The sequence below is a fragment of the Hipposideros armiger genome, unplaced genomic scaffold, assembly GCF_001890085.2.
Source record: "Hipposideros armiger isolate ML-2016 unplaced genomic scaffold, ASM189008v1 scaffold_275, whole genome shotgun sequence".
Lineage (NCBI taxonomy): Eukaryota > Metazoa > Chordata > Mammalia > Chiroptera > Hipposideridae > Hipposideros > Hipposideros armiger.
In genome coordinates this window covers 98,194-125,180 of record NW_017731625.1, presented here as the reverse complement: position 1 = coordinate 125,180, position 26,987 = coordinate 98,194, and the positions used below count along the sequence as shown (strand labels likewise).

The window sequence follows — 26,987 nt, the reverse complement described above, 5'->3', positions numbered from 1 at the left end:
GGGGTGGGGCCGAAGGGGCCAGTAGGCCTGGGAGGCTCAGGCCCAAGGGCTCAGTTGGGTTGATGCTAGACTGGGCTCCCTAGATATGAAGGATGAGCCCGTGCTCTTCCAACTGGCGCCCCTGGCATACAGCCTGGGAAGCTGAGGCCCAGGAAAAGGCAGCAGACGAGACACTTTAGCTTCCCTCTGAGCCCGCCCCCCACCCAACCAAACCACCCCGGGACTCCTAGGTCCAAGTCTCCGCTGTGTGCCCTCAGGCACACCTCTTTCCCTCCCTGGGTCTCAGTTTCCCCATTAGGAAATAAAGCAGGGCCTGATTTTCAAATAACTTCCGGCTGGAACAGTGGGAATGGAGAGAGCTAACCCTAGGGTTTGGGTTCTGTTCTCTGACCGCGCCTCGGTTCCTCTCCAGGCCTCGGTTCCTCTCCAGGCCTCGTTTCCTCAACAGTCAAAAAAGGGAGGAAAGGAGGTGATTTCCTAGTTGGGCGAAGTAGGGGGTCCCGCCTGGGCCCTTGATTGAAAACATCGCTTCCTCTCTGGCTCCCCGATCTGAGTCAGCGCCGTGCCCTCGGCGGGCCTCAGTTTCCCCAGCCGCCCCGCCAGGCGCCTGGACGCCGAGGGCCGGGGTCCCAGGGGCGCAGCCCCCTGCGGCTGCGCGCTGGGCGGGTAGATGACATCACCGGGCCGGAGGCGGGGAGGGAGCGAGAGGGCCTCCTGCGCGCCAGGCGCAGCACCGGGTCAGGCTGAGTCGGGTGGCCGCGGCCATGACGCAGGGTCCCGGCGGGCGCGCATCCCCCGGGCCTCCTGCGCCCCCGGAGCCCGAGGCGCCCACCACCTTCTGCGCGCTGCTGCCGCGCATGCCGCAGTGGAAGTTCGCGGCCCCGGTCGGCTTCCTGGGTCGCGGCCAGGCGGCGGCGCGGGCGGCGGGGGATGCGGGGGTCGCGGGGGGCACTGACCCCCAGCCGGAGTCGGTCGGCCCGGCTAGCATCCCAGCGCTGGCGGCTGCGGTTCTGAACGCCTGCGAGCCGCGCTGCGCCGCGCCCTGCCCCCTGCCGGCGCTCAGCCGCTGCCGGACCGCCGGGCCGCGGGGTCCGCGGGGCGCGCGGGGGACTGCCGGGCCCCCAGACGCCGGCGCCGACGAGTGGATCCGCAAAGGCAGCTTCATCCACAAGCCGGCGCATGGCTGGCTACACCCAGACGCCAGGGTCCTGGGTTCTGGGGTCTCCTACATCGTGCGGGTGAGTGCGCCGGCCGGGACATCTGGGATTCCCATCCTCCACGGACCCCAAACCTGGGGACTGGGGCTCCCCTCCTAGACCTCTTTCTCTAGGACACTCCGGACCCTGAGAGCCAGGTGTCTCCTCTCCATTCTTTCTCCTCTCCCCACCACCCTGGGCCCCCATCTTCAGCCCGCGCTCTTCTGGGCGCCCCCAGCGGGAAGGCGCTGGAGTCGGGGTTCCCACGGCATCACGTGGGGAGGGGCGGGGAGAGGGCGGCAGGTGGGTAGGGGGACACGCATGCGCAGGTTAAGCATCCTTCTTTCCCCCGTCCTGTTGGGCGGGAGAGTCTGGGCGTTGGGGACGTCCTATTTTGCTATCCAGACCCCCATTAAAAGCTCTTTCGCAGACGACAGAATCGGAACATGCCAAGACCTCGGCCTGTCGGGGGCGCTGGGAAAGGGTATCTGCAAAGGGGCGGCGTCCAGCCTGACCTCAGAATTCGATATGTGAGACTCAGGGACTTTGAATGTGGTATAAAGGAACGGGTCATTATTTATCCTGGTTTTTTATTATGAACGGGAAAGCTGGATGGATGGCTCTCCTGTGCACCCACACCTACGGCTCTTATCCTCACGCTCTCTGCAGTGTGTCTATCCCTGGATATAGGTGTGATGAACCAGTGCCAGGGCCATGACACTGGCTGTTAAATGCTTCCACATGCGTCTCCGAGCTAGCTGTCCTCCTGCATACCCACAGTTCAACGTTACATATATGAACAGTATCAGGGATTCCAGAATGTGTTTGACCATCTGAAGGGATTCACATCTCAGCTAGCTTTTTGGGACCAGCGTCCTGAACATTGATGTGTTTGCATTTGGTTGCTGCCTTTACCACAGTCCCACTCCCCAGGTACTGGGTAGAGTAGTGTCCCCCACAAATTTATGTCCTTTAAACCTGTGAACACGGCCTTATTTGGAAATAGGGTCTTTGTAGATGTAATCAAGTTAAAATCAGGTCATCCTGGTGTGGGGTGGCCCTAATGCAATGACGGGTGTTCTGACAAAAAGAGGGAAATGTAGACCTAGACACACAGGGGGAAGATGGAGGCAGACTGGAGTGATGTGTCTGCAAGCCAACGATTGGCTGGTGTCACCACCAGAAGCTGGAGGAGACGAAGGACCAGCCCCGGAGCCTTCAGCTGGAGCAGGGCCCCCCAACACTTCAATTTCGGACATCTGGCCTCCAGAACTGAGAGAGAATACATTCCTGTTTCCTTTTCTTAAAAAAGATTTTATTGGGGAAGGGAAACAGTGTGTTTTTCCAAGACCCATCAGCTTTAAGTCAAGTCATTGTCCTTCAACCTAGTTGCAAGGGGTACAGCCCACTATCCCATGCAGGAACCGAACCAGCAACCTTGTTGTTAAGGGCACACATTCTAACCAACTGAGCCATCTGGCTGCCCATCGGCAGCTCAGCTTAAGTTGTCTTCAATCTAGTTGCGGAAGGTGCATGTGGGAATTGAACTGGCAACCTTGTTGTTCAGAGCAGGCGCTCTAACCAACTACGGCACCCGGCTGCCCTTACATTGCTATTTTAAGCTGCCCAGTTTGTGGTGCTTTGTTACAATGGTCCCAGGAAACTAACACACGTTTTTAAGGTGACATTTCTCCCTGGTAAAGGTACCATTTGTTTCCTTTATAGTTAATTAGTATCTGTGGGATGTACTTTTTTTCTTGGTCAGACTTTTCAAATTTAGGGATAACATACATATACTTCTTTAGTGTAAATGTAAGCAAGTCTCAGGTGCAGGGCACCCAGACTGAGCTGGCAGTCTGCCCGGTCTCCTCCTGGTCAGCACCACCTGCAGCATTCCCATTAGCCCAGCTTCTATCACCATGGTTTACCTTAAAAATTGAGGTAAAGTTCACATAACAAATTTAACCATTAACCATTCCAAAATGGACAATTCAGTAGCATTTGGTATATTCACAAGGTTGTGCAACCATCACCACTGTCCAGTTCCAGAACATTCCATCACCCTGATAGGAAGTCACCCTCAGCCCTCCCCAGCCCCTGGCAACTGCAATTGTCTCTGAATGTGCCTGTCCTGGACGTTTCACATCAATGGGGGCATATGACCAATGTGGCCACGTGGCCCTCCAACACCAGGTACCCTCCGAACAGCACAGGCGTTAGAAGAATAGTTGTGGCCATCGTCTGGTCCTTGCTCCAGGAACTCTGCTGGCTATTCCCACTTCCTCTGTCCCTCAGCACCATCTCCTGGAGATTCTGAATTACCTTTCCATGGAAATGGCGGTCAAAGCAGGAGTCCACATGCTTTTCCTGTAAAGGGTCAGAGATGGTTGATGCCTTGGTCTCTGTCCCATCTGTGTGCAGGCCCTGTGCTGTGCTCTGGGATGCAGAAGTGAGCAAGATGACCACCATCCCGGCCCTCCTGGGCTTACGTCTTAGTGGCACGGTTAAATGAACAGTCACAGTTGAGCCTGGAGGGATCGACTAGCTTCTGTGGAGCAAGTTATGTAGTTGGGGAAGACAGCTCTGAGACTGGACATAGGGAGGAAGCAGTCTGCAAATAGATGGGGGCAGGAATGGCATGGGTCAGTGGATGCAAAGACCCTGTGGCTACCGGCTGGACACTCGGACAGCGGGAAGGGCTTGGACTCCTTGAGTGTGTCAGGTGGGTGAGGAGCCTATGTCAGCCCCGCTGGGCTGCTTGCTAACTTGCCTCTCTTCCCCAGTACATGGGCTGTATCGAGGTCCTGTGCTCCATGCGCTCCCTGGACTTCAATACTCGCACCCAGGTCACCAGGTGAGCTGCGGGAAGGGGTCGGGGACCAGGTTCAGGGGCTGTGTTGGCCCCACTGAATCGAATGCCCGTGCCTTTGAATGGGGCTGTGGCCCAAGGATGTGCTGGCCACTGAGAAAGAGCAGGAGGGAAAGAGCTGAGGGGGTATCTGCCAGATGCCTGGGAGCCCCCACTTCCATGCCTCCCTGTCCTTCCTCTCCCCAGGCATCCCAGCGTCCCTGCCGCTCTGGTGCCCTCCCTTTCTCAGGGTCTACTGAACCCCTTTCTCAGCCTGTCGTCACCTTCTGACCCCCACCCTTCTTTGAGCTCTTGGCCCTTTTTAGGCCCCTCCCCTCCAAGCTCAGCTCCTCCCTCCACAGGGAAGCCATCAACCGGCTCCATGAGGCTGTACCTGGCGTCCGGGGCTCCTGGAAGAAGAAGGTAGGTGAGGGGCTGGTGGGGAAGCCATGGCCACCCTTGGACCCTGCCCAGCCCGAGCCATTCTGTGGGGGCCTCCAGTGCTGCCCCCACACTCTCACCCTGCACCTCCCACTCCAGTGCCCACGCCCCCACTCTGCGCCCTGTGCTATTCCCAGGCTCCCAACAAAGCGCTGGCCTCCATCCTGGGCAAGAGCAACCTGCGCTTTGCCGGCATGAGCATCTCCATCAGCATCTCCACTGACGGCCTAAACCTCTCAGTGCCCGCTACGCGCCAGGTGAGTGCTGCCCACCCTGTCCGCAGCCCCCACAGCCCCATGCAAGGTAGGCTCTGTGGACTTACACAAGTGAAGCCCAGAGAGATGGCGGGTGCAGGGCTGTGTGTGACCTGTTCACCTAGACAGGAGCTGAGGCCCCAGCCTGAGCCAGGAGCCAAGGGAGAACACAGCTACTGCCCTCACAGCGCCCCACAGTTGTCACAGTGGGGTGGAGGTGCTCCTGGCACGGAGTGTATATGTGTGTGTCTGCATGCGTGTGTCTGCGTGTCTGTGTGTCTGCATGCCTGCGTGTGTCTGCATGTCTGCATGTGTCTGTGCGTCTGCATACCCCTGTCCTCGCGTCTCCTCTGGGTGCTCCAGCAGCCCTTAATGCTAGTCCCTGGCCCCTGGCCTGGGCTGCCCTGTAATCACATGTCTCTGGCAGATCATCGCCAACCACCACATGCAGTCCATTTCCTTCGCGTCGGGCGGTGACACGGTAAGAAGGGGCTAGGCGGGTAAACGTTGCCCTCTCTGTCTCCTGCGTTGCTGGGGTTGGGCCGCCTGGAGTCCTGACCCAGGGGCTTCTCCCACCCATCCCCTCTCTCCCCAGGACATGACGGATTACGTGGCCTATGTTGCCAAGGACCCCATCAACCAGAGAGGTGAGGCCCAGTGGGCCGGGTAGAGGGGATGCTGTGTAGTGTTTTAGCTGCCAAGGCCGCACTGACGCTGTGTCACAAATGGCCCCTAGCCTGCCACATCCTGGAGTGTTGCGAGGGCCTCGCCCAGAGCGTCATCAGCACCGTGGGCCAAGCCTTTGAGCTGCGCTTCAAACAGTATCTGCACAGCACCCCCAAGGTGGTTGTCCCCCCAGAAAGGTACCAGCCCCTCGTCCTCCACCTGGGAGTGGATCCACTCTGTCCCCTGTGCTCCCTCATCTATAAAACCTGGATAAAAACAGCCCCCACTTCCTGGGCTGCCATGAAGATTCAGGAGCCAGTCAGCATTGTTCTCATTATGGTCATCGTCGCACGGGGCGGCCCATGCTTCTGCAAAGGGCCAGATAGTCTACATTTTCTGTGTTGCGGCCAGATGCATAGGCCTGTGTTAGCAGCTGCCAAGGGTACCAAAGCAGTGGACAGGCCGTGAGCCAACAAAACTTTATAGATGCGCAAATCTGAATTTCAATAACTTTCTTATGTCGCCAAATATTGTCCTTTGGATGTTTTCTTAACAATTTAAACATTTTATGGCTTGAAAGTGTGCAGAGCACTCTTGGTTCCTGGGCTGGCCCCTGCTCTCACCTACTTAAATATTTATTAATCGTTAGAAATACAAACACGCACAGACACTGAAGAGGAAGTGTACATGTGAATTAAGTGCAGCCCTGCCCCCCCACAGCCCTTCCCTGGGGGTGAGGTGGCCTTTGTTGCCTTTGTCACCTGCTCACATGTCCCTCACACATGCATGCTGGGTTTCACTTGTCTTGCTGGGTACCTGGGGGATAAATTTCTACAGGTGAGACAATAGGGCCAGACAGTGATGGCCTTTTAATTAAACACCGAGTGTGTTCTCTCCGACCCGGTCCTGGCTGCCAGCCTGGACTCAGAGGTGGGTACAAAGGACAGGAGTGGAGATCAGCTCTCCTGAGGACCTGCTGTAGTCGTGCAGTGTCCTGTCATAGACCAGGGATGAGAAAGACAGCCCCCAGCAAGCATTTCCCAGGTGAAGGCTCAGCTGATCGGAGCTGGGGTCTGGCATGTTCCACCCACCCTAAAAAGCTTAAGCTCCAAGTTCTTGGCATCCCTCAGGCACCTCTGTTCTTGTTGCCCTGTGTGCTGGGGCCCCTGCCTGTGCTCCCACTTGCTGTCTGTCCCCAGGCTGACCGGGCTGGAGGAGTTGGCCTGGGGAGACGAGGAGGACACAGAACACAATTACTACAACAGTGTCCCAGGAAAGGAGCCGCCCCTGGGTGGGCTTGTGGACTCCAGGCTCACCCTGACACAGCCCTGTGCCCTCGGGACCCTTGGAGCCCTCAGCCAGGTCAGCCTCTGGGGACTCATGTGGGAGGCACTGACAGGGCCGTCCCCAGATGCTGACTTTTTGGGCCTTGTCACTAGCTTTTCCTTCTGCTGGTCTTCCTCAATCCTAAATGGTCTTTCACTCCCACAACCCTCCTTTCCCAAACTGCACAGATCTGCTAGGCCCTGTTCTCACACTTCAGATGTTGAGTAAATAATCATGGCGATTTAATCAGGGCTGTGACAGATCTCCCAAGGAAGGTAACGAGAGTGTACAGCAGGGAGACTGGCTTTTTGGACAGGAGGCCTTCCCTGAGGAAGCAGTGTTTGGGCTGGGTTCTGACGAGGAGTTGAATAGGAGTTGCCCAGGGCAGCAGTGCAGGGAAGGGCATGCAGGTGGAGAGAATAGCATGTGCAGGGCAGCAGGGGGGTACAGACCACCTTCCCAAGTGGAGAGGGCCTATAAAGCTGTTTCAGGTGTGGGAGGTGGGCACAAAGCCAGCCGTAGTGGGCAGCTGGCAGTTTGAGAGCCAGGGCTAGGGAGAAGGGTTAGAGGGTGTGAGCCTTACCTCACATCTGCCTTATTCCCCCAGTGATTTAGGTGGGCTGGCTGGGGACATTGGGTGTGCTTGGCTTAGAAGAGGGGCTTGCACATTGCAAGAGGACCCCCTCACTCTCTTTTTCAGGGTGCATCTCCTCGAAGAGACGCCCGTGGCCTGCAGTGGGAGCTGGGCCTCTCAGGTGAGGGTAGGATACCCTGAGGGCATGGGGGTGCCCCAGCCCCTCCCCAACTGGATGCCTGGGTCCCCCTCACAGTTTCTCCTCTGCATATTTCACTTTTACTCCCCAAGGTCTTAAGAGATTTGACATCAGTTTATTTTATTTTATTTTTTAAATTAGTTTCAGGTGTACAACACAGTGCACTAGTTATACTTTTTACCCCTCAAAGTGACAACCCCCCTCCCCCAATGACATCAGTTTCTTTTCATCCAGATTTTTGGCTTCTTTTGAAACTGGGAAGGCCTGGCCCACTGGGCCACCTTCCTCCCTGGGGGCGGATGTCCACTGCCCCACCGCCCCTGATTGGGCATTTATGGGTTTTTCAGTCCTCTGGTTGGGCATTTATGGGTTTTTCACTCCTGATGGTGCTGCTCAAATGCGCGGGGAGGCTGGCTTCCTGGAGGAGACAGGTATGGGTGGGGCTCCCAGGTGGGGTCCTGCCCTAACCCCTGCCTCCCCAGGGCCTCAGTGCTCCCTGCGAGCCCCTCCCCTGATTCTCTCAGCTGACCCCATCAACCCTTCCACCCTCCCCAGCTCCACCAGGGGATGGCTACGTGCAGGCAGACGCCCGGGGGCCCCGAGACTACGAGGACCACCTGTATGTCAATACGCAGGGTCTGGATGCCCCGGAGCCCCTGCAGCCTGAGGACAGCCCCAAGAAAGACCTGTTCGACATGCGTATGTGGGGGCAAGCCAGCCTGAGGGGGAGGGCGCACGCATGCCATCTGTGATCTGATGAGGGAAGCCCAGCCTCCTCCCCTGAGGATTTTCCAAGTTGATGTGGGTGGGGTGGGGAAGTGCTTCCTATGGGACTCCCTAGTCTAATAGGGACTCCCCAGTCTCTTGGGGGTAACCCAGCTTCCTCTCTATGAGGGTCCCTAGTCTGATGAGAGGAACCTAGTTCCTACCTTGAAGGAGTGGCTAGTATGATGGGGGGAGGCTCAGGCCCCTCTTCTCTGTGGGTCTCCCATGTCTGACAGGAAATTTAAGCTTCCTTCTCATGTGACTCCATGGTCTGAGGGAGGAGGCCACAGCCCTTTCCTGTGGGATTCCCAGCCTGATGGGGTAGGCACTTTCTGCTTCCTGGGTAACCCCAGTCTGATGGTGATGGCCTAATCCACATCTTGATAAGAGTTGACTAGCAGAGGGTGGGGCCTGTTCCTGCCTCCCTCAGGGCCTGAGAGAGGGCTCAGTCTGATGGATGAGGCTTGTGTCCAAAATGCCCTCCGTACTTCCCACATCAATTCCACCCTCTTCCACAGCACTGTGGGGGTGTTGACCAGGCAGGGTGGTCCTCCTCCTTCAGGACACCTCCCTAGCTGGAGGTCCCTGAGAACTGCTCAAGCTAGTTACATATATCTTCCTTCACGACATTTGCAAAACCCTGTTTCCCCGCCATCTGACAACTGGATTTCTTATCATTGCAAGAATGACATGCACAGGTGTGGACTGAGCACCTACTGTGCACCAGGCACTGAACTAGGAGTATGCCCCCCTGGCCCCTCCCAGTGTTCCTCCCCTGGAAAAGGAGGTGTGAGCTCCCTGTGAGGCAGCCTGGTCCCTTGGGAGACCAGCAGGCTCTGTGGAGAAAGGTGCTTTAGCTAGGCTCCCACTGGCACACACAGTGCACATACCATAGTCAGCATGCACAGTGCACACAGCACACACCACATACAGCACACAACACACATGGAACACTCAGCACACACACCACAGTCAGCACGCAAATACACACAGCACACTCAACACAGACACACACACACACACACACACACACATACGGCACAGCCAGTGCACACCGAGCACACCCAGCGCACACACAGAACACAGAGCACACTCAGCACATCCAGCTCACACACAGAACCCAGCACACTCAACGCACAGCTGGTGGTGCATTGTGGTGGGCTTAGTACAGGCCTGATGCACAGTAGGTGCTCAATCAGTGTTGCCCAAGAGTGGGTCCTTCCTCCCACTCAGGCCCTCCCTTCCCAGCAGGAGGCAGCTGCCGGCTCCCTGCCTCCTGCACCCCGTCCTCACTCGCAGGACCCTTCGAGGATGCCCTGAAGCTGCATGAGTGCTCCGTGGCGGTGGGCACAGCGGCAGATCCCCTTCTCTTGGAGGACCAGTGGCCCAGCCCCCCCACCCGCCGGGCCCCTATAGCCCCCACGGAGGAGCAGCTGCGGCAGGAGCCCTGGTACCACGGCCAGATGAGCCGTAGGACGGCGGAGAAACTGCTCCGAGCAGACGGGGACTTCCTCGTGCGCGACAGCGTCACCAACCCCGGGCAGTACGTCCTCACTGGCATGCACGCTGGGCAGCCTAAGCACCTGCTGCTTGTGGATCCTGAGGGCGTGGTAAGGTGGGGTAGGGCGGGGCCGGGCTGGGGGCGGGGCCTGGCTTGGGAACGGGTCGCGGGCGGGGCTAAGGTAGGACTGGGGCAGCTTCTTAGGGTCCTTTAGGTTTAATGATGTATTTTCCGGATTACAAAACCCTTTACTTTTACAGATTCTGTTCCTGTTTACCAGGTACCTTAGAATTACAATTTTCCAATTTAAGAATTGCAAACTATTTTAGGGTTTACAAAGTATTTCTCAGTCTATAAAGCATTTTGGGTGTTACAAAACCTTTTCCAATTTCAAGGCTTTTCAGGGTTTACAAAGTACCATATTTCAACAATTGTAAGATGCATTTTTTTTCGCATTCTATTATCCCTAATGCGTCTTACAAATAGTGATGTCTTTGAGTGGTGAATACAGTATTTTCAGTTTCTAATGTATTTTGGGGTTCACAAAGCGTGTTTAAATTTACAAGGAGCCTTAGGGTCTACAGGTTACCAAACGCTTCAAGCCTCTGATACACAGTTTTCCCTCTCATTTCGACATCTCTGAGGCCCAGATTATTTTTTTAAACATCAGTTGCATCTTACCTCCCCACTCCCACCCCCATGGTACATGAAATGGTGATGCATCTTACAGTTGCTTTGAGCCAATGAGATTTGGTCTTTTACAGTTCCTAAAGCATTTTAGGGCTTACAAAGCATCTTCCAATTTACAAGGCATCCTAGGGTTTGTGAAGCATTTTCCAGCATCCAAGGGCGTTGGGCTCTACAGGTGATTTCCCAGGTGCTTAGGGGGCATTAGAGACTTCTTAAAGCACTTGGTAAAGTGCTTTAGCTCCATCTCGCTGAATCCTCAGGACCGCCCTCCGTGGCTGCCTATGCACGTCTTTGAAGGGGGCACACTCAGGTGGAAGGTGGTTGTGTGACCAGGCCCAGAATTTTTACCCTGCTCCCCCAGGTAATATGTGCCCAGTGAGCCCAGCATCACCTGTGAAATGCTTGGCAGCCTGGGGGCCCGAGAGACTCTCTGTGTTGCACCCAGATCTAGCACACAGTGATGCTAAGATTTTCTCATTCAAAGACACAGATGGTTTTTGGATTTGGTGATTCTGATTTCCAGATCTGTGTCTCCAAGATTCCAGGGGTGTGTTTATTTTCTAGGGCTGCCCTACAAAATGACCACAAACTGGGTGGCTTAAAATAGTAGAGATTTATTGTCTCCCAGTTCTGGAGGCTGGAAGTCTGAAATCAAGGTGTGGGTATGGCTGATTCCCTCTGAGGCCATGAAGGAGAATCTGTTCCAGGTCTCTCCCAGATTCTGGTGGTCTCTGGCAGTTCTTAGTGGCTTGTTGACATATCACTGCAGTCACTGCCCCTGTCTTCTCATGCAGTCTCTCTGTGTTTCGGTGTCCAAGTTTTTCTCTTTTAAGAACACAAGCCGCTGGATTTGGGAACACCTGGGTAATCCAGGATGAGCTCCTCTCAAGACCTTTCACTCTATCACATCTGCAAAGACACTTTTTCCAAATAAGGTCCTATTCATATGTTCCTGGGGTTAGGATGTGGACACATCTTTTTGGGGACACTTCGACCTGCTATAGGAAGTGCGGCCTCAGAATCCTGGTGGTTCTGGAGCCTGTGTCCATACCTGTTTCTGACTCTACAAGTCTCGGACCCCAGGGTGCTCGGACTTGAGTGCGTCAGAATGCGGGCGGCTTGTAAAAACACAGTCCCGATTCAGCAGCTCTGGGCTGGCCGAGTTTGCTCCCCAACAGGACCCTGGCGGTGCTGATGCTGAGGCCTCTGGCCCCACAGGTGCGGACAAAGGACATGCTGTTTGAGAGCATCAGCCACCTAATTGGCTACCACTTGCAGAACGGGCAGCCCATTGTGGCCGCTGAGAGCGAGCTGCATCTGCGCAGCGTGGTCAAGCGGGAGCCCTGAGCCAGGTGTGTAGTCAGCCGCTGGCGCCCGGCAGTTGCCCAGGGGCCACACTTTCTCTCCTTTTAAAAACTGAGAAAGAATGAACATACCACACAATTCACCCATTACAGTGGATACTTCAGTGGTTTTTAGTATCTAAACAGAGTTGTGCAGCATTTCTCTGTCTAGTTCCAGAACATTCCATTACCCCAAAAGAAACCCCATCTGCAGTCCTCCCCCCCACCCCCAGCCCTTGACAACCAAGAATCCACTTCCTGTCTGTGGATGTGCCTGTTCTGGACATTTCCCATAAGTGGAATCACACATTGTGTGGCCTTGTTTGTCTGGCTTTTCTCACTGAGCATCATGTGCTCAAGGTCCATCCATGTTGTGGTGAGTGTCAGCGCCTCCCTCCTTTTCACTGCTGAGTAATACTCCTGTGTATGGATGGGCCACATTGTGTTTGTCACCTGTGGATGGACACTTGGCTGTTTCCACTTTTTGAGTGTTGCAAATATTGCCACTGTGAACATGTGTGTGCAGGTTTTTGTGTGGACGTGGGTGTTCATCACCCATGAGTGTGTGTATATACCTAGGATTGGAATGGCTGAGTTGTTATGGTAACTGTTTAACTGGTGATAAAGATCTCTTGAGGGAGGTAGCATTTGGCTACCCTGGAAGAGGGACCAGCACGGCCTGGGTTTGGCAGGGCTGCTGTACCAGGTGGGGTGGATGAGATGAGAAGGTGCGCCCTTGGCTTTTTGCTTTTGGTATTGGGGAGCCATGGAGAGTTTTGAGTGGGTGAGGGACAGGAAGGTCCAGGACCTCTCTGGTGAGAGAGCAGGGGCTCTGTGATGAAACAGGGTGGAGGTGTGGTCCCGGCAGAAGAGGACATGGCTGAGCTGGGGTGCAGAGGGGTGGAGTATCATGAGCAGCCTTTGTGGAGAAGGAAGAGAGGACCTGGGGACAACTGGAACTGGGGGCTGGGGAGGGGAGGGAGAGGGAGGGAGGGAGGGACCGCAGGGAAAAGGGGCTGTGCAATTTTCTCAAAGGCTGTGTGAGAGGAGCTTCTGGGCCAGGTTAGGCTGCTTTCCTGTCGCCATGACAATGGTCTCCTTTCTGCCTTCTCCCTCACTCAGCGAGGGCCTCCTCCCTGCCCCCAGACAGGCCTGGCTGCTGGCAAGAGATGGGGTTCCCAGTCTGGAAAAGGGATTCAAGGGTTGGGGGTGGTCCTATGGCACACCTGGATGACCTGCAGCTCTCTGGGGCTGTATGTTTGCATGTGCCAGGGTAGGACCTGCTTGCCTTTTGTCCCCAGAGTTGTTTGTGACCCAAGAAAGAACGCTGATGGCAGCTATAATAGTTGCTAATGCAGCCACTGCTGTGTTCAGGAACTGTGCTCAGCCCCTCTCTGCACCTTGCATTTCACTAACTCCCACGAGGTTCTGAGACAGGCGCTGTTATTATCATTCTCATTTTGCAGAAGAAAGAGCACAGAGAAGTTAAGACATTACCCTAGGTCACACAGGAAGAACATGAGGGAGCTGGGACTTGAACCTGGGCTCCTGGGCCTGAGGCCCCTCGCTGGGTCACTTTACTGCTGTGTAACTGAGGTTTGAACCCAGGTCTCTGGTTGCTGTCTCAGCTGACCCTTGACCTCTCCTTCACTTTCTCCCCCAGGTGATGGCTCTAGCCCTGGCTCCTGTCCCTGCTCCCCAGACACCCCTGGTGTGGTGGCCTTTAGTGGTGGCTCAGCCTTTTCTCTGGACCCTGGTCAGGCCGGAACCGCCGCTGTCTCTCCTTCCTCCACATGGGCCTCGAATCTCCCTTCTCCAGCAGGCCTTGGGTTGGGCTGGGTAACCCTGGCCAGGAGACAGGAGCCCAAGACCCATTCCTTGTGCCAACGCCCCTCCTGCCTCCACCCTTCACCTGGAGTGAAGGTGTACGTACCAAAGACAGAACCGTTTCTTGCCTTTAATGAAAAGATATCAGAAAGCAGCCTTCTCCCTCAGAGCCCTGGCTAAGGTCCCTGTGAGATGGAGGCACTGGCTCTTTTTCGGGCTGGACCTCAGCTCGGGAGGGCTCCCAAGCCCCTGAAATGGAGATGGAGTCCTGTCTTGGCTGGCCTCATTGTTTCCACCTGAAAAATTGGTACACAGTTGTCTTTTGGAGGGAGAACAGAGGTGCTTTGGGTCTTCAGACATGGACATGTGCTGAGTCAGTGTTGGGGGGCAAGCCTTCGGGCATCGACCTGGACTGGACATTTGGAATATGTTTGTAATTAAACCTGGGAATGGCTGCACACTAAGGGGCACTCTCAGGTTGGGGGGCTGGGGTCAGCCGGCCAGGTGAAAAGCCAGACAACATCAGATTTGGTCTCCCTGGGGCTGGAGGAGGTGGGGGGGCCCATGGCCTGGAGATGGAGAGGAGAAAGTCACTGGTGGGTGTGCCCCTCCTGCGGAGAGGGTGTGAGGGACAGTCCGCTCTCTCCCAGAATCCCCGAACATCTCCCATAAACCTTTGTTTTTATCCCAAGATAAAGTACACCCCAACTCCCCTATTAAACATACCCAGTCCCTGTCTGGAAAACACCCTAGTTTATCTCCCAAATGCTACAAATCTCTCTTGAGATATTCCCTACATATCTTCAAAAAGCTCCTTGTCATCTCCAAATTGCTCCTAACTTGTCTGTAATTCTGGCCTCACACTTCCCAGGGGTCCCGACTCTTCTCCCCATTTTCTTTCTTTTTTAAAAAAATATTTTATTGGGGAATTGGGGGAGGGGAACAGCGATGGGGAATCAGGGGAAGGGGAATAGACAAGTTGCTTTTGTTTTGTTCTTCAGTCTAGTTGTGGAGGATGTTGCTTCACTGGCCCATGTTGGTTTATCATTGCGCTCTTCCCGGGTGAGGCAGCTCGGTCGCCGGCCTCTGGACGGCCGCTCACGGCAGCTCTTGGCAGCTTACATCGGCTGCCGGCTGCTCACGCTGGCTGCTGGCTACACACGGTAGCCCATGGCAACCCACTGCAGCCTACGCCGTCGCCAGCAACTCATGGCAGCCCAGCTCCAGGTTGAGCTGTTGTTCACCATCTTAGCTGTAGAGGGCGGTGTCACTGGCCCCCATGTGGGATCCGAACCGGGGCCCTGCTGCTCAGAGCTGGCATCCCAAGCCAGCTCTTAACCAACGCGCCACTCGGCCGGCCCTCCCCATTTTCTTGACATGCCTCCTTTACCCTCACCCATGCTTCTCCCTGGTGCCCAGCTTCCTACTCTAGCACCCTGACTTCAGTCCTCAAGACCTTCCCGCACATGAATTCTGGGACTCGCCCTCCCAGAGAGACCTCCATTCTCCCCAGGACCCTCCTTCAACTCCTTCCACAAATGTGAAGGCCTCTCTCCAAAGTGGTCCCCAGCCCTCCCCAAATCCTGCTAGGGTCCAGGTCTCTGGGGAGGGGTTGTGCTTTGTTCCCAGTTGGCAGGCCTTTTGCCATGCCTGGGGGGCCTAACATGGGTATGGGAGTAAAAGTCACTCTGCCCTTCCCATAACTAGGGATGAAGCCATCCAAAGGCAGAGCCAGAAGGGGACCCTGATGCTATGTTTCTTACTTCAGAGACATGGAGACTGAGAGCCACCAGTCCATCCATCTGCCCATCTGTCATTTACCTACCCATCCGACCGTCCATCCAGCCATCCGTCATTCATTCATTCATTGGTCCATCCATTCACACCTCCCCATCCTGATATCCTTTAATTGACTGCCTTGAGCTTTTATCTGCCAGGACCGCTGGTGGGTAAGGGGATGCAACAGGACCTAGAAAGACCTGTCCTCATGGAGTTAATCATCAAATGACGTGAATCAGCAAATCCCCATGAAGTGTCTAATGACAACTGTGAAAATGAGAGTGTCCTGGGGCCTAGAGATCTCTGATCTGGAGGATGAATAGGACAGAGTTGTGGGTGAGAAGGGACGTCACATGCAAAGGCCCTGTGATGTGTGGAGCACAGTACATTCGGGGGCGGAAGGATGGCCAGTGGCTGAAGATGAAATCGGGGGGTGGTGGAGTGGAGGCAAAGCTCAGTGCCAGGGAGAGCTGGTGTGGATCTTTTAAGCACAGAGGTAATAAGACTCCCTAGTTGGAAGTATACACTAAGGATAGGGTAAGAATGGGGGCGGCTGAGAGAGTGTACTGGGGGCTGGACCAGAGATTGTCAAGAAGTGTCAGATTCCAGAGATTTGTAGGACAGGGGTCTAAATGTTACTCATTCATTCAATCATTCATTCACTGCTCTCTGTTCTCCAAGGCCTGGCACCCTCCCTTCAAAGTCTCCATCTAGCACTCCTGCCAGGCTTGTGCTAAGAACTTCACAAACTCAGGATGCTCAGATTTCCCCCACTTTTACAGATGATATGGAGGCTCAGAGAGGTGAGATGGCTGCCCAAGCCCTCACCAGTGGGAGGCGGCAGAGCCTCGGTTCGAACCCCATCACCTCCCCCATCTGCTTTCAGGTCTTGGGCGCCCCCACGGTGATAGCTGGGTCCCCCACCTTGTGTCCTGTCCCATTCTGCCATCAATTCTTTAGCAAATGCTCCGTGCCCCAGCCTCACCCTTGGAGGGCCCTGGGGTGGGAAGCAGTAGAGACGTGGCTTCAATTTTGGCTGTGCAGCCTTGGACCAGCTGCTTCCTTTCCCTGAACTGGGCTCCCGCCAGAATTGCGCTATCCCCTGTGCCTCAGTTTCCTTATCTGGAAACCAGGGATGATGCCCACCCCCCCACCGTGGGTTAGCCTGTGCCTTGTTGGGCCTGGGTCCCTCCTGAGAGTGTGCAGACAGGCGGCCTTCTTTCCCATTTCCCAGGGGAGGAGACTGCTCAGCCCAGAGGTGCATGGGCACAAAGTGGCTCCTCAGGCTTGGAGCTCTGGCTCCCAGTCTTTTTGTCTTTGAGGCACTTCCCTGTGGGTCCTCCAAGCCCAGCTGCTGGATGCTGCAGGGGGCAGCTATGACAGGCCTGGCTCCTGAGAAGCACCACTCTCCTTCCCCCTCCCTGAGACCTGCCACTTTCCACTCCCCATACAGCAGGCCCCTGGGGGGTGGGTGAGGACCATCCCGGTCAGCACAAGTTGGCACAACTTAGGGCAGGAGGGGCTGGTGGATACTGTCAGGCTCCCTCTCCAGCTTGGGCCTGAAGGCCTCCAGCTGGCAGCCTCCCCATCTCTGGTTCCAGGAAGATTATAGCTCGAGGTTTGGGTAAGTTCTGTGGGGGCTGCCACACCTGTCAGCCACAGGGCTCTGCAGAGGATGCAGGTTTTGTTGACAAGAAGAGGGTCCCGTTTATGGATCACAGAGCCTGAGCCAGTCTCCCTGCCCCTTCTGGGGAGGGGGGCTGCCCCGGGCCACAGAGCAGGTGCTTGGGACCCATCCCCAGGCACCTTTCACCTCAGAGCCTCAGTTTCCCCAGCCCCCAAATGTGATGGGGTGGGGTAGAAGGGTGGGGCTTCTGGCTGAGCCAGGCTATGGTGGGGTCTGAGTTCTGGGGTTCACCTCAAGACCTGGCATTGCCTCCCCTGGATGAGTCCCTTTCCTCACCAGCAGCAGTTTCCGTAAAACAAAGACGAGCACATTTTGGGCAAACAGTCACCCTGATGCTGTGATGCCCAGGGATCATTGAAGAGAATGGAGACACAGAGATTTGGACACTTGCCAGAAGTCACACAGCAGGAAGTATTGGCACCAGCACTCAAACCCTGAGTGGCTCCCTCATTAGAGTTGCTTATCACAGAATAAACCCACCGCCTCCTCCCCCAGCCCAGCTGGGCAAGGGTGAGTGAGGAGTGAAGCCCTCAGTACCCAGGCCATCCAAGCATTGCTCCTTCCTGGGCCCCATGGTCACTGTCCCTACAGTGGAGAAAGGTGGCTAAGGCCCTCAGAGACCCCTGCTGCATGAAAGAGTGCTGTTCCGGGAGGCATCCTTCCTTTGGTGGCACTTACCCATCCATTTGTCTGGCTGGTTCTCATTAATGATTCCAGCATCCTAGGGACACTGCAAGGCTAAGCCCATGCAACAATCCTTCCTCCAGGCAGCTCCAGGCCCAGCAGGGCCAATGACATCACCCATCATTGCTCCAGGGCATTCTTCATGGTAGTGGGCTCTGTCAGGCTGTGAAGCACCTAGCCAGGCTGGCAGGCAGGGCAGGCTTCATGGAGGTGGTAGTGAGGTGACGCAGTCTTTGGTATCAGTCCCCTGTCAGACTGTGTGGTCATGTCAGTGTTGCTCTAGCATAAACAGGGGCTCAGTGTTTGTTGGGTGAACAAAGCTAAGACAGGCCTCTTGGAGTCTTGGAGGCCCCTCTGAGCCTTGCTTTCCCCATCTGGACGGTGGGACTCTAAACCCCACCTCCCTCCACGGTGAGTGGAGGTGATGGATGGGCGGAGCCTCCAGCTCCCCACATTATCTTGCTGGCTCCTCACAAACTGAGACTGGACTCAGAACTGGTTGGGAAAACAGGCTGGGAAGGAGGGCAAGCAGTGAGGAAACAAGGGATTTGGGGTTGGCAGATCACAAGGCAGAAGGGTGTGGGACCCCAGAGGGACTCTGCAGTCCTAGGAGCTGCCAGGCCTGGGGTTGCCTCGTTTATCTGTGGACAGCACGCTGGTGCTCTCCCCTCTCCTCTAATCACATATTCCTGTCACAATTTTTATTCACCTGTGTATCTCTGGGATGCCTCACAAAGTGGGTGCATCCATCAGGGCTGCGTCCCCAGCGTCCGGATCACTGTCCAGCATCCAGTAGGTGTTCAACAAATGTCTGTCCATGAAACGAAGCAGCAGCCCCCTCGCGGGCTTCTGGGATGGCTGCACTGAGCGATGCCCACTAACCAGGATTGGGGCTTAGCTTCTGGGCCCTTATTTCTAGAAGGAAACCCTCATCTTCCTCATCTACAAATGGAGCAACTGTAGGACCTACCAGCCCGTTGTAAGAATCAGCGTTGGGGGAAGGACGTTAAAGTCTGGTACCAAGAAGGAGCTCAATAGTAAATTCACCTGAGGTTATTATTATTGCTATTATTTTACTCGTCATCAGAGATGATGCTCGGAAAAGCTGCTCACCAGAGAAAGGCCCCGCAGCAGGTGGGGGCCTGCACCCCCCCCCCCAGGTGAGCTGAGAGGCAGGGCTTGGGGTTTATGACCCCATCTCCCGGGATTCGCAGGGGCGAGTGCTAGGGACGGTCAGCAACAAAATGCGATCACCTGCTTCCCTCCCACCTACACCCATCAGCCCCCTGGGTCCCTGCGAGGCTCCTGGGTGCGACCTACCCCAGGGTGGGGGCTGGAGCGGCGGCCGTACTAGGAGGAATACGGCGGCGCGGCGGCCCGGCTGGGCGGTTTCCCGCCGCCGCCGGTGAATGAGTCCGACTGCGCTGCCGCCGCCGCCCGTGTGGAAGCTGTGGCCGCGTCCCCTGCGCCAGGCCCAGAGCCTTCGCGCGGAGACCCCAGCGAGTCCGCCGGACAGCCTCAGCCTCGGGCCATCATTCCCGGGCAGGTGAGTTTTGGGACCACGCCATGTTCCGTGGGGGCTCCTAGGACCCCACCCCCATCCCAAGCTGAGCCCGGCGGGGCTGGGGGGGCGGCGGCGGCGGGGGGAGGGGAGCAGAGGGGGAGGAGAGAGGCGGGGTCAGCCGGCTGCCCAGTCGGTCCGCAGACTACCCTTCTCTCTCTCCCCCACCTGCTTGCCCCGACCCGTTGAGGCCAGGGAGAAGCCACAGGTGGGTGGGAGCCTGACGGAGGGCGGAGCTGGGACACCGGGGGGTCCACCCATACCCTGTGGTGTCTTCCCGTGGCCTGAAGCGCGGAAACCTTTAGAAAGCTCTTTGAACTCCTCAAAGCGGGGGTGGAGTCGGGAGAGGGGCCGCTGTCCCTTGGAGATTCCCTAGAGTCGGAGCGCCCCCCTCCACCCCCGCCCCCCCACCTCCCGGCTTCGGCTTCCGCTTCGCTTGGAAGTTAAGCACGTCCCTCTGGGTGGAGGAAGGCAGGGGGAGTGCCCCTCACCCCTGCCCTGGGCCCTGTCCAGGCGCCCTCCCCCGAGACAAGAGCCCCTCTTCCAGACCCCAGTGCAGGATGCCTGCAGCTCCTGACCCCTGCGTCTCTTCCCTCTTCCCAGACTCTGCAGACCCCTCCTGGTCTCCTGCCTGCCACCACTATGAAGAAAACCAACATGTGGTTCCTGGAGCGGCTTCGGGGGTCTGGAGAGAATGGTGCTGCAGGGGGCGAGGCGGGGGACAAGGCCTCCAAGGGGCCTCTGTACAGCAACGTGCTCACGCCCGACAAGATCCCCGACTTCTTCATTCCCCCCAAGTTGCCTGCCAGCCCCGCAGAGCCTGAGGGGCAGGCCGAGCCGGGCCTGCCTCCGTTGGAACAGAACCTGGCCTCTGCTGTGCCCCGCCGAGTCCCCCGGAGTCCCCGGCTGCCCACCAAACTGGCATCTGAGAGCAAGAGCCTGCTGAAGGCGGCCACCCGGCACGTGATCCAGATCGAGAGCGCTGAGGACTGGCCTGCTGAGGAGGCAGTCACCAGTGTCGATCCCCAGGCCCAGAGTGCCATGTCCTTGCCCTCGGTGCCCAAGGCCCAGACATCCTACGGCTTCACTACGTTGGCTGAGAGCCCCCACACGCGACGCAAGGAATCCCTGTTCCACAGCGAGCATGGAGCCCTGGCCCAGGTGGGCTCCCCGGGTGCTGTGCGCCGTCGGGGGGGCGCCAAAGCCAACGGGGGCGATGCTGTGCCCCGGGAGGCCGCCGGGGCCCTCATGAGCCCCAGCCGCTACTTCAGCGGTGGGGAGAGTGACACGGGGTCCTCGGCTGAGTCCTCCCCATTCGGGTCCCCTCTGCTCTCGCGCTCGGTGTCGCTGCTCAAAGGCTTCGCCCAGGACAGCCAGGCCAAGGTGAGCCAGCTCAAGCATTCGGTGGGCTGCCACGGCTCCCTGTCGGCCGACGACAGCACCCTGGACACCAGCCCCGGGGCCCGGCGCCGCCTGACACGCAGGGCTACTCCGGAGCCAGGCTCTGAGCCGGGCCAGGCGCCCCGCGCAGAGCACACTGTGCACATGGGCGTGCGAGGCAGCGTGCGGCTGCTGGCTGAATACGAGGTGGCCCAGGCGCGCCTGCGCGTGCGCCTGCTGGCCGCAGAGGGCCTGTACGACCACCTGTGCGATGCCCGCAGCATCAACTGCTGCGTCGGCCTGTGCTTGGTCCCCGGAAAGTTGCAGAAACAGCGCAGCACCATCATTAAGAACAGCCGCCACCCGGTCTTCAACGAGGACTTCTTTTTCGACGGTGTGGGGCCGGCCAGCATCCGGAAGCTGGCCCTCAGGATCAAGGTGGTCAACAAAGGCAGCAGCCTCAAGCGCGACACGCTGCTGGGGGAGAAGGAGCTGCCCTTGCCCTCCCTGCTTCCCTTCTTGTAAAGGCCCCTCGCTGCCCCTCCCTTCATCCCTCCCATGGGTGGCCAGGGTAGACCCTGCCTCCCTCCCCACCCAGACTCTGCCAGGCAGGAGGCCAGTTGACCTGGGCCGAAGGAGAAGGTGGGTTTAAACTCAGGCTGGGCTGGGCCTGATGCTGCAGTGGGCTCCTGGGCTTTCTTGGGTTGATGATGGTGCCCAGGATACAATTTTTCATGGATTAAGTTTTTCAGAGGACAAAGAGAGGAGGCTGCCAGGTAAGAGAAAGGGCCATTTGCAGGGCTGAACACCCCCCCTGGGCCTCAGGTTTCACGCCCGTGGACTTCAGAGTTCTGGAAAGGCATTCTCAGGGAGCTGGGAACCTGTGCCAGGAGGTGGCCAAGGTGGATCACAGTCCTAGAGTTGTGCAGTCCTGAGGCTGTGCCAAATCTTTTCCTGTGTTGCACGAGTGTCCTCCATCCCCAGGCCCACCAGACACCCCCAAGAAAGCAGTGCCAGGCCTAGGTTCTACCAACAGTGCTCCCATGGAGCTGTAGGAGGCACCTGTGTGCCTCAGAGCTCAGACGCAGGAAGTCCCAGAAGATGAAAATGGGAGTAAAGGCCCCTCTCCTGTTTCTGGAGCCAGACAGCCCCCTGCCCCAACCCCTGTGGATGTTTTCCTCCAATGCGTTCTCTGTTTGCTTTTTGGGCACAGACCTGCCTGTCCTGTCTGCTGCACCTGCTCAGGACCCCTAGGCCCTGCTGGGGCATCTGGAGCCTCCCAACCCTGGAGGGAGTTGCTCAGAAGGCACCCAGAGAGCAGCCCCCAGCCCATGGCCTGGCCCTCCCCACATAGGCTGCCGCACCCCCCCACCTCCATTCCCCCAGCGGCCTTGACTGTTGGATGCCAGGGAGTGATGCCTAGTGACTGATTGCTGTGGCTTTTATTCCATGTGTGTAAATAGGTTTTGGTTAGGGTGGGTGGGGCAAAGGGACAAAAAGCAGGCTGGGAGGACCCTCGTTATGGCTTTTCATGCTGCTAGGTGTCTGCATGGGTTTGCTTACTGTATCAGCACGTGGGTCCTTGAATGATTTCTGTGGAGGTTTTCCAGCTCTATGAAACAGAAATGATACGGTCTGAAGCAGGGGCTAACGAGGCCAGGCCAGCTCTACCCCTTTGCCTCACCTGGGCTGCCCACTGGGCATGGATGGACTAGGGCAGTTCATGGGGACCCTGGGGTGCCCCTCCCTGTTCACACATTGTCCCTCCTGACTCTAGGTTTTCAAATCTCACTGGGGGAGGGGGGAAGGGGCAGATTTCCTCCAGGGCTGGGGAAAGCACCAGTGCACCCTGGAGACTAAGATGGAGGAGCCCTGGGAGCTGGGGTCCTACCAGCCTCTGTCCTGTGCCTGCTCCTTCATGCTCCTGTTCTTGGCTTTGTAAGGGGCTCCCCCTTCATTCTGGAACCTGGGGACCACCAAGGCCAGGCTTGTGGGCTGAGGAGGCAGACAGAGGGCCCTGCTTGAAGCACACACCCCTCCCCTTCTTTGATCCTGACCTCTCCTGTACTTAATATGCCCCTGCACTGTTTCATATCTCTCTTCCAAGTCCACTCTGGGTAAACCTTTAAGACACCCTCCCCAAATGTGTTTGTTTATAAATGCTGTTTTTAGTGCAATAAAGGTGTTTCGGGAATGCGGGGGTGGAGATCTGCCTTCTTGGCTGTTTAATAATAAGAGAGGAATTCTGCCTGGGATTCCAGGGAGAATGGGTCCCCCGGCCCTGCTGTAACAACAGCTGACATTCACTCAGCAGGTGTCTACATGATGGCCCCTGAGGGGGCCACCCACATCCTCACCTGCCCAAGAAAGCCTAGCCAATGGGAGCCAGGAGCCAGGACTTGGAGACAGAGGTAGGGTCTGCGCCTTCTGGGCTCTGTCCACTGGGGACAAAGTCTGGACATATGGTGCCATCACCGATGGGGACCCCCTCAGATGCCATCAGATGCCAAAATGGGAGTGCCCTCACTGACCTGCCTCTCATTCTTGTCTGGTCTGCCCCAGCCCCTGCTATCAGACAGGAATCAGATAGCAAATGTTTTGGTCAGGAGGCCAATCCCCACCCTTGTGTCCCCTGCACACACTCCAGGGCAGGGCATGTCTCTCCCCACAGATTCCCCAGTCCAGGGCATTGTCTCCTGCTCTGACTGCAGGCCTGCTCCTTCCTCTCTTATTCCCACTGGGGTGAAGACTGCCAGAGCTGTCTGGAAGCCACCAGTAGCCTTTGTGCAGGGTTGGGGTCCTCAGCAGCCCTCCACCTGCTGACAGCCGCCAACTGAGCCTTGCTAACAAGGCCTAGTTGGGTTCCAGGATGTGTTGCCAGGGCAACCAAGCACCTTCTCACCTCTTCCCCACCAGCCACTCATCACTGGGTAGCCTGTGTGTATGCAGGTGTGTGATTGCACACAACCATGTGCCTTTGCACATGCGTAACCACGTGTGTGTCCTTATGCACACGTGTGCGTGTTCGTGTAGTGACATGCATGCAGGAGTGCAGTCGTATTTGTGCACAGGTGTCTTGGTGTGTAACCATGTGAGTGAATGTATGAACACGAGTGTAGCCATGCATGTCAGCAAGCATGTGTGCTTGCATGTTTATGTGTGCTGTGTGCAGTATGGAACCATGTGAGTGTGCTTGTGTGTGTGTGTGTGCGCGCGCACGCGCGCGCGCATGCATGCTGTGGCTGCCCTGTGTCTCAGAGTTCCCAAAAGGACATATGGAGACCAGCAGCTCATGAAGACCCCTTCTTGCCTCTCTCCATACTGGTTCCTCACGGGGAACCAGCCTATGTCCTCTCACTTGGCCTCTTCCTCAGAGCAGCTCCCACTCCAATGAGGTTAGACCCCTTTTATATTCTTTGTCATGGCCATACACTGCCTTGTGACATAGATCCAATCAGAATGTTTGCACCTGCGGCATCCCAGTTCTCAGTCGATGGTGCAAATGAAGGTGGTACTGGCACTCTTTTCTCCCAGCCAGGCTGCTATCCTGAGTCTTCTTACTTTCAGAAGAACTGTGGGCATCCAGGGCAACCACTAGCAACCTGACATGGTGCAAATCACAAAAGGCACAAAACGGTGCCCCCTTCTCAGAGTGGAGCCAGCACAGTGCACAGCGGAGCTAAGGATGATGAGTCAGATGCCTGGAGACCTCATGGACACCTGGATCCAGGTGTGCCTGAAGTCTACAATTGCACATTTCAGTTCAGAGGGCCAATAAAATCCCTTCCTTGCTTAAGTCAGTTTGACTTTTTTTTTCTTCGCTTGCAGCCAAGGAACATTGATACAGTGAGTCTCCAGTATGAGGGAGGAGGAAGAGCGTGGAGCTGGGTGTGCCCCAGTCTGACAGGAAGCCTGAGGAGTGTGGCCCTGGATGAAAGGATGGAGCCTCCATCAGGGCATTAGTCAGGGAGAGCTTTGCAGAAGGAGAAGGACCTGAAACGACGCAGTATGGGGCAACCGGCACATTCCGAAGGAAGGGAAGGGCTGCAATGCAGCCCACTGTGGGCTCCCATTCCATCGCAGCCTGGCCTCACTGCCTGATCAATCAGTCCACTTCCTTCACCTGCCACACCACAGCCTGCAAGTGCCGTGCACCGCAGCCCATGCACGCCCTCTTCCCTGCGCCTTTGCTCTTACTATGCTGGCCTCCCAGGCACATCTGGAAGCCTGCAAATCTGAACTTCGACCTGGGGAGTGACCTACTCAGCGGTGTGGCCCCAGGCAAGTCCCGTGGCTTATCGGGATCTCAGGGTCCCCACCAGCGATGCTTCAGCCCAGATGAGGCCCAGGCTTATGTGTTTGGGCAAGAGCTTATACACAGGCATGTTTGCTGGAATCAGGCCAGTACAGTGGCGATAATAAATATAATCACATTAGGGTAATAATTGTAGGCTACCATAAGACCCGGGGAGGCCTTCCTTGGCCTTCCTGTGCTGGGGCCTTTCCCTGCTGCACCCCCTTCCCCCAGTGTGGGATTCAATTAGGCTTTTGTTTTCTTCTCAGCTTCTTTGCATGGGGGAGGGAGGAGCTGCCCCCCACCCTCCTACTTCCCTGCTGACAGGAGGAGAAAAATGACTTGAATAAAATGGAACGTCTCGGGAGGGAGCAGGCCTGCTTTTGCGCGAGTGCGTGTCCTCCCCAGGGAAGCTGACCATCTCCTTCCACACCCCCTCACCTGGTGGAGGTTGGAAGTATGCAGCAGGTGTGCACTGCTGACCCTGAGAAAGAAGAAAGCTACCAAGAAGGGCTTGGTGGCTCACTGGGTTCAAATTTAAAAGCAGAGCCTCTCACACAATCTGGACCTCAGGGAGAAGCTGGCACTGACCCACCTGCCTGCACCGTGACCCTCCATCCAGCCCATATAAAGGGGTTCCTGGAATTCTATTTCAACCAATAAGACTGAGGCTTTACCGGTCTGCGGAGTCTACAGCGATATCTTCACCAACCAATCAGAGTGGCTCCATTCTGACCAATCAGGACACTGCCTTTTGGATCAATCAAACTGTGATGATTTGGTCTTCATTTACACCATCAGGGACCAGGGGTGGGCCTTCTCTCTATATAAAGCCAGCTCTTTGGCTTCAGGAGCACATTTCCCCCTTCTACCTATAAGGTTAAGGTCTGTGTTTCTTGGTCATGTTACTGGTGCAGAACTATCTGGGGAGGGACCTTGCCCAGGGGCTACTTCACCCAGGTGCTGTTTCACTACTGAGCTGTCTGTTTCCACTGAATGAGATTTCCTTCACTGCACCCCAAATTGGGGATTCCTATTGGTGTTCAATTGGTACCAACAACCATGGGCTGACACCAGCTGCAAAAGTGCCTCCCATGCTCACGGCTGGCTGTCTTGCTCTCTGGGCCTCAGTTGACTCCCTCTGGACAATGGAGATGTTACAGGCACTACCCTCTACAATTACATAAAATATGCATACACAGTGCAGGGCCCATATGGTGAGAGGATGACCCATTGAGTCCTCACCAGGACTCTACAGACCCCATTTTCACATAGGGAAACTGAGGTGCAGGCAAAATGACCTGCCCAAAGCCACCCAACTGGCAGGTGGCAGGATGGCAATTTGAACCAGGGCTGTGTGCAGACCAAGCCCTCAAGCCCACCTACACTGCCTTCTTACATCCCTGCCCGCTCATCCTTTCCAGGGGCCCCCACCATCCAGGCCCTGTTTGGGTTACAGGGCATGGGTTTCAATTCTGATGAGCCACTCTCCACTGTGACTCAGTTTTCTCTTCAGTACCCTATATCCTACTCTGTGTGTAGGGGCAAGGGTAGGGGACTTTGGGGGTAAATCTCTGCCTTACACTTCCTCACTGGTCGGGAACTTGACCTTGCTCAGAAACAGGATGTCAGTTCTCTGGGATATGCTGGGATTGGATGTAGGGGATGGAAGATCCTGCTGGACTCCTCTCTCTCAGCCCCACTCACTCCCACCCAACAGCAAACCCAGAAGTCTCTGCCTTCCAAACCCAAGCAAAGCTGTCCCTGAAAAAATGAGCTGTACACAGCAGCCTGGGTGGACCTCAGCACTGATGTTGAGTGAGAGAGCTGGGCATGAGGAACACACTGTGCAACTCCATTTACTAGAAGTTCAAGAACAGGCAATGTGACTCTACTCTGATGGAAGCTGGATGGCTGTCACCTGGGGTGTAGTGACTATGATGGTGGGGCTGAGGATGGCCTCTGGGGAGCT

General features: G+C 56.4%; 2 protein-coding genes across 9 annotated transcripts; both read left to right on the top strand.

The window, feature by feature from the left end:
• The first annotated feature begins 19 nt into the window (after positions 1–19).
• Positions 20–14,094, top strand: SHC2 (SHC adaptor protein 2). 6 transcript variants are annotated; one of them, XM_019657508.1, is made up of 13 exons: positions 20–1,238; positions 3,980–4,050; positions 4,407–4,467; positions 4,623–4,742; positions 5,167–5,220; positions 5,335–5,386; positions 5,476–5,602; positions 6,605–6,767; positions 7,432–7,486; positions 8,060–8,203; positions 9,569–9,879; positions 11,679–11,812; positions 13,467–13,553. In XM_019657508.1, exons 1-12 carry the CDS (start codon positions 765–767, stop codon positions 11,805–11,807), a joined length of 1,761 nt encoding a protein of 586 aa, XP_019513053.1. In that variant the 5' UTR covers positions 20–764; the 3' UTR covers positions 11,808–11,812; positions 13,467–13,553. The 6 variants fall into 6 exon arrangements, with proteins under 6 accessions (XP_019513053.1, XP_019513051.1, XP_019513052.1 ...); XM_019657506.1 differs by having other exon boundaries at positions 9,503–9,879; XM_019657507.1 differs by lacking the exon at positions 11,679–11,812 and having other exon boundaries at positions 13,467–14,094.
• Positions 14,095–14,926: 832 nt separating this feature from the next.
• Positions 14,927–22,920, top strand: C2CD4C (C2 calcium dependent domain containing 4C). 3 transcript variants are annotated; one of them, XM_019657515.1, is made up of 3 exons: positions 14,927–19,326; positions 19,537–19,549; positions 19,945–22,920. In XM_019657515.1, exons 1-3 carry the CDS (start codon positions 19,190–19,192, stop codon positions 21,244–21,246), a joined length of 1,452 nt encoding a protein of 483 aa, XP_019513060.1. In that variant the 5' UTR covers positions 14,927–19,189; the 3' UTR covers positions 21,247–22,920. The 3 variants fall into 3 exon arrangements, with proteins under 3 accessions (XP_019513060.1, XP_019513064.1, XP_019513061.1); XM_019657519.1 differs by having other exon boundaries at positions 19,241–19,326; positions 19,532–19,549; XM_019657516.1 differs by lacking the exon at positions 19,537–19,549 and having other exon boundaries at positions 19,243–19,326.
• Positions 22,921–26,987: the final 4,067 nt, after the last annotated feature.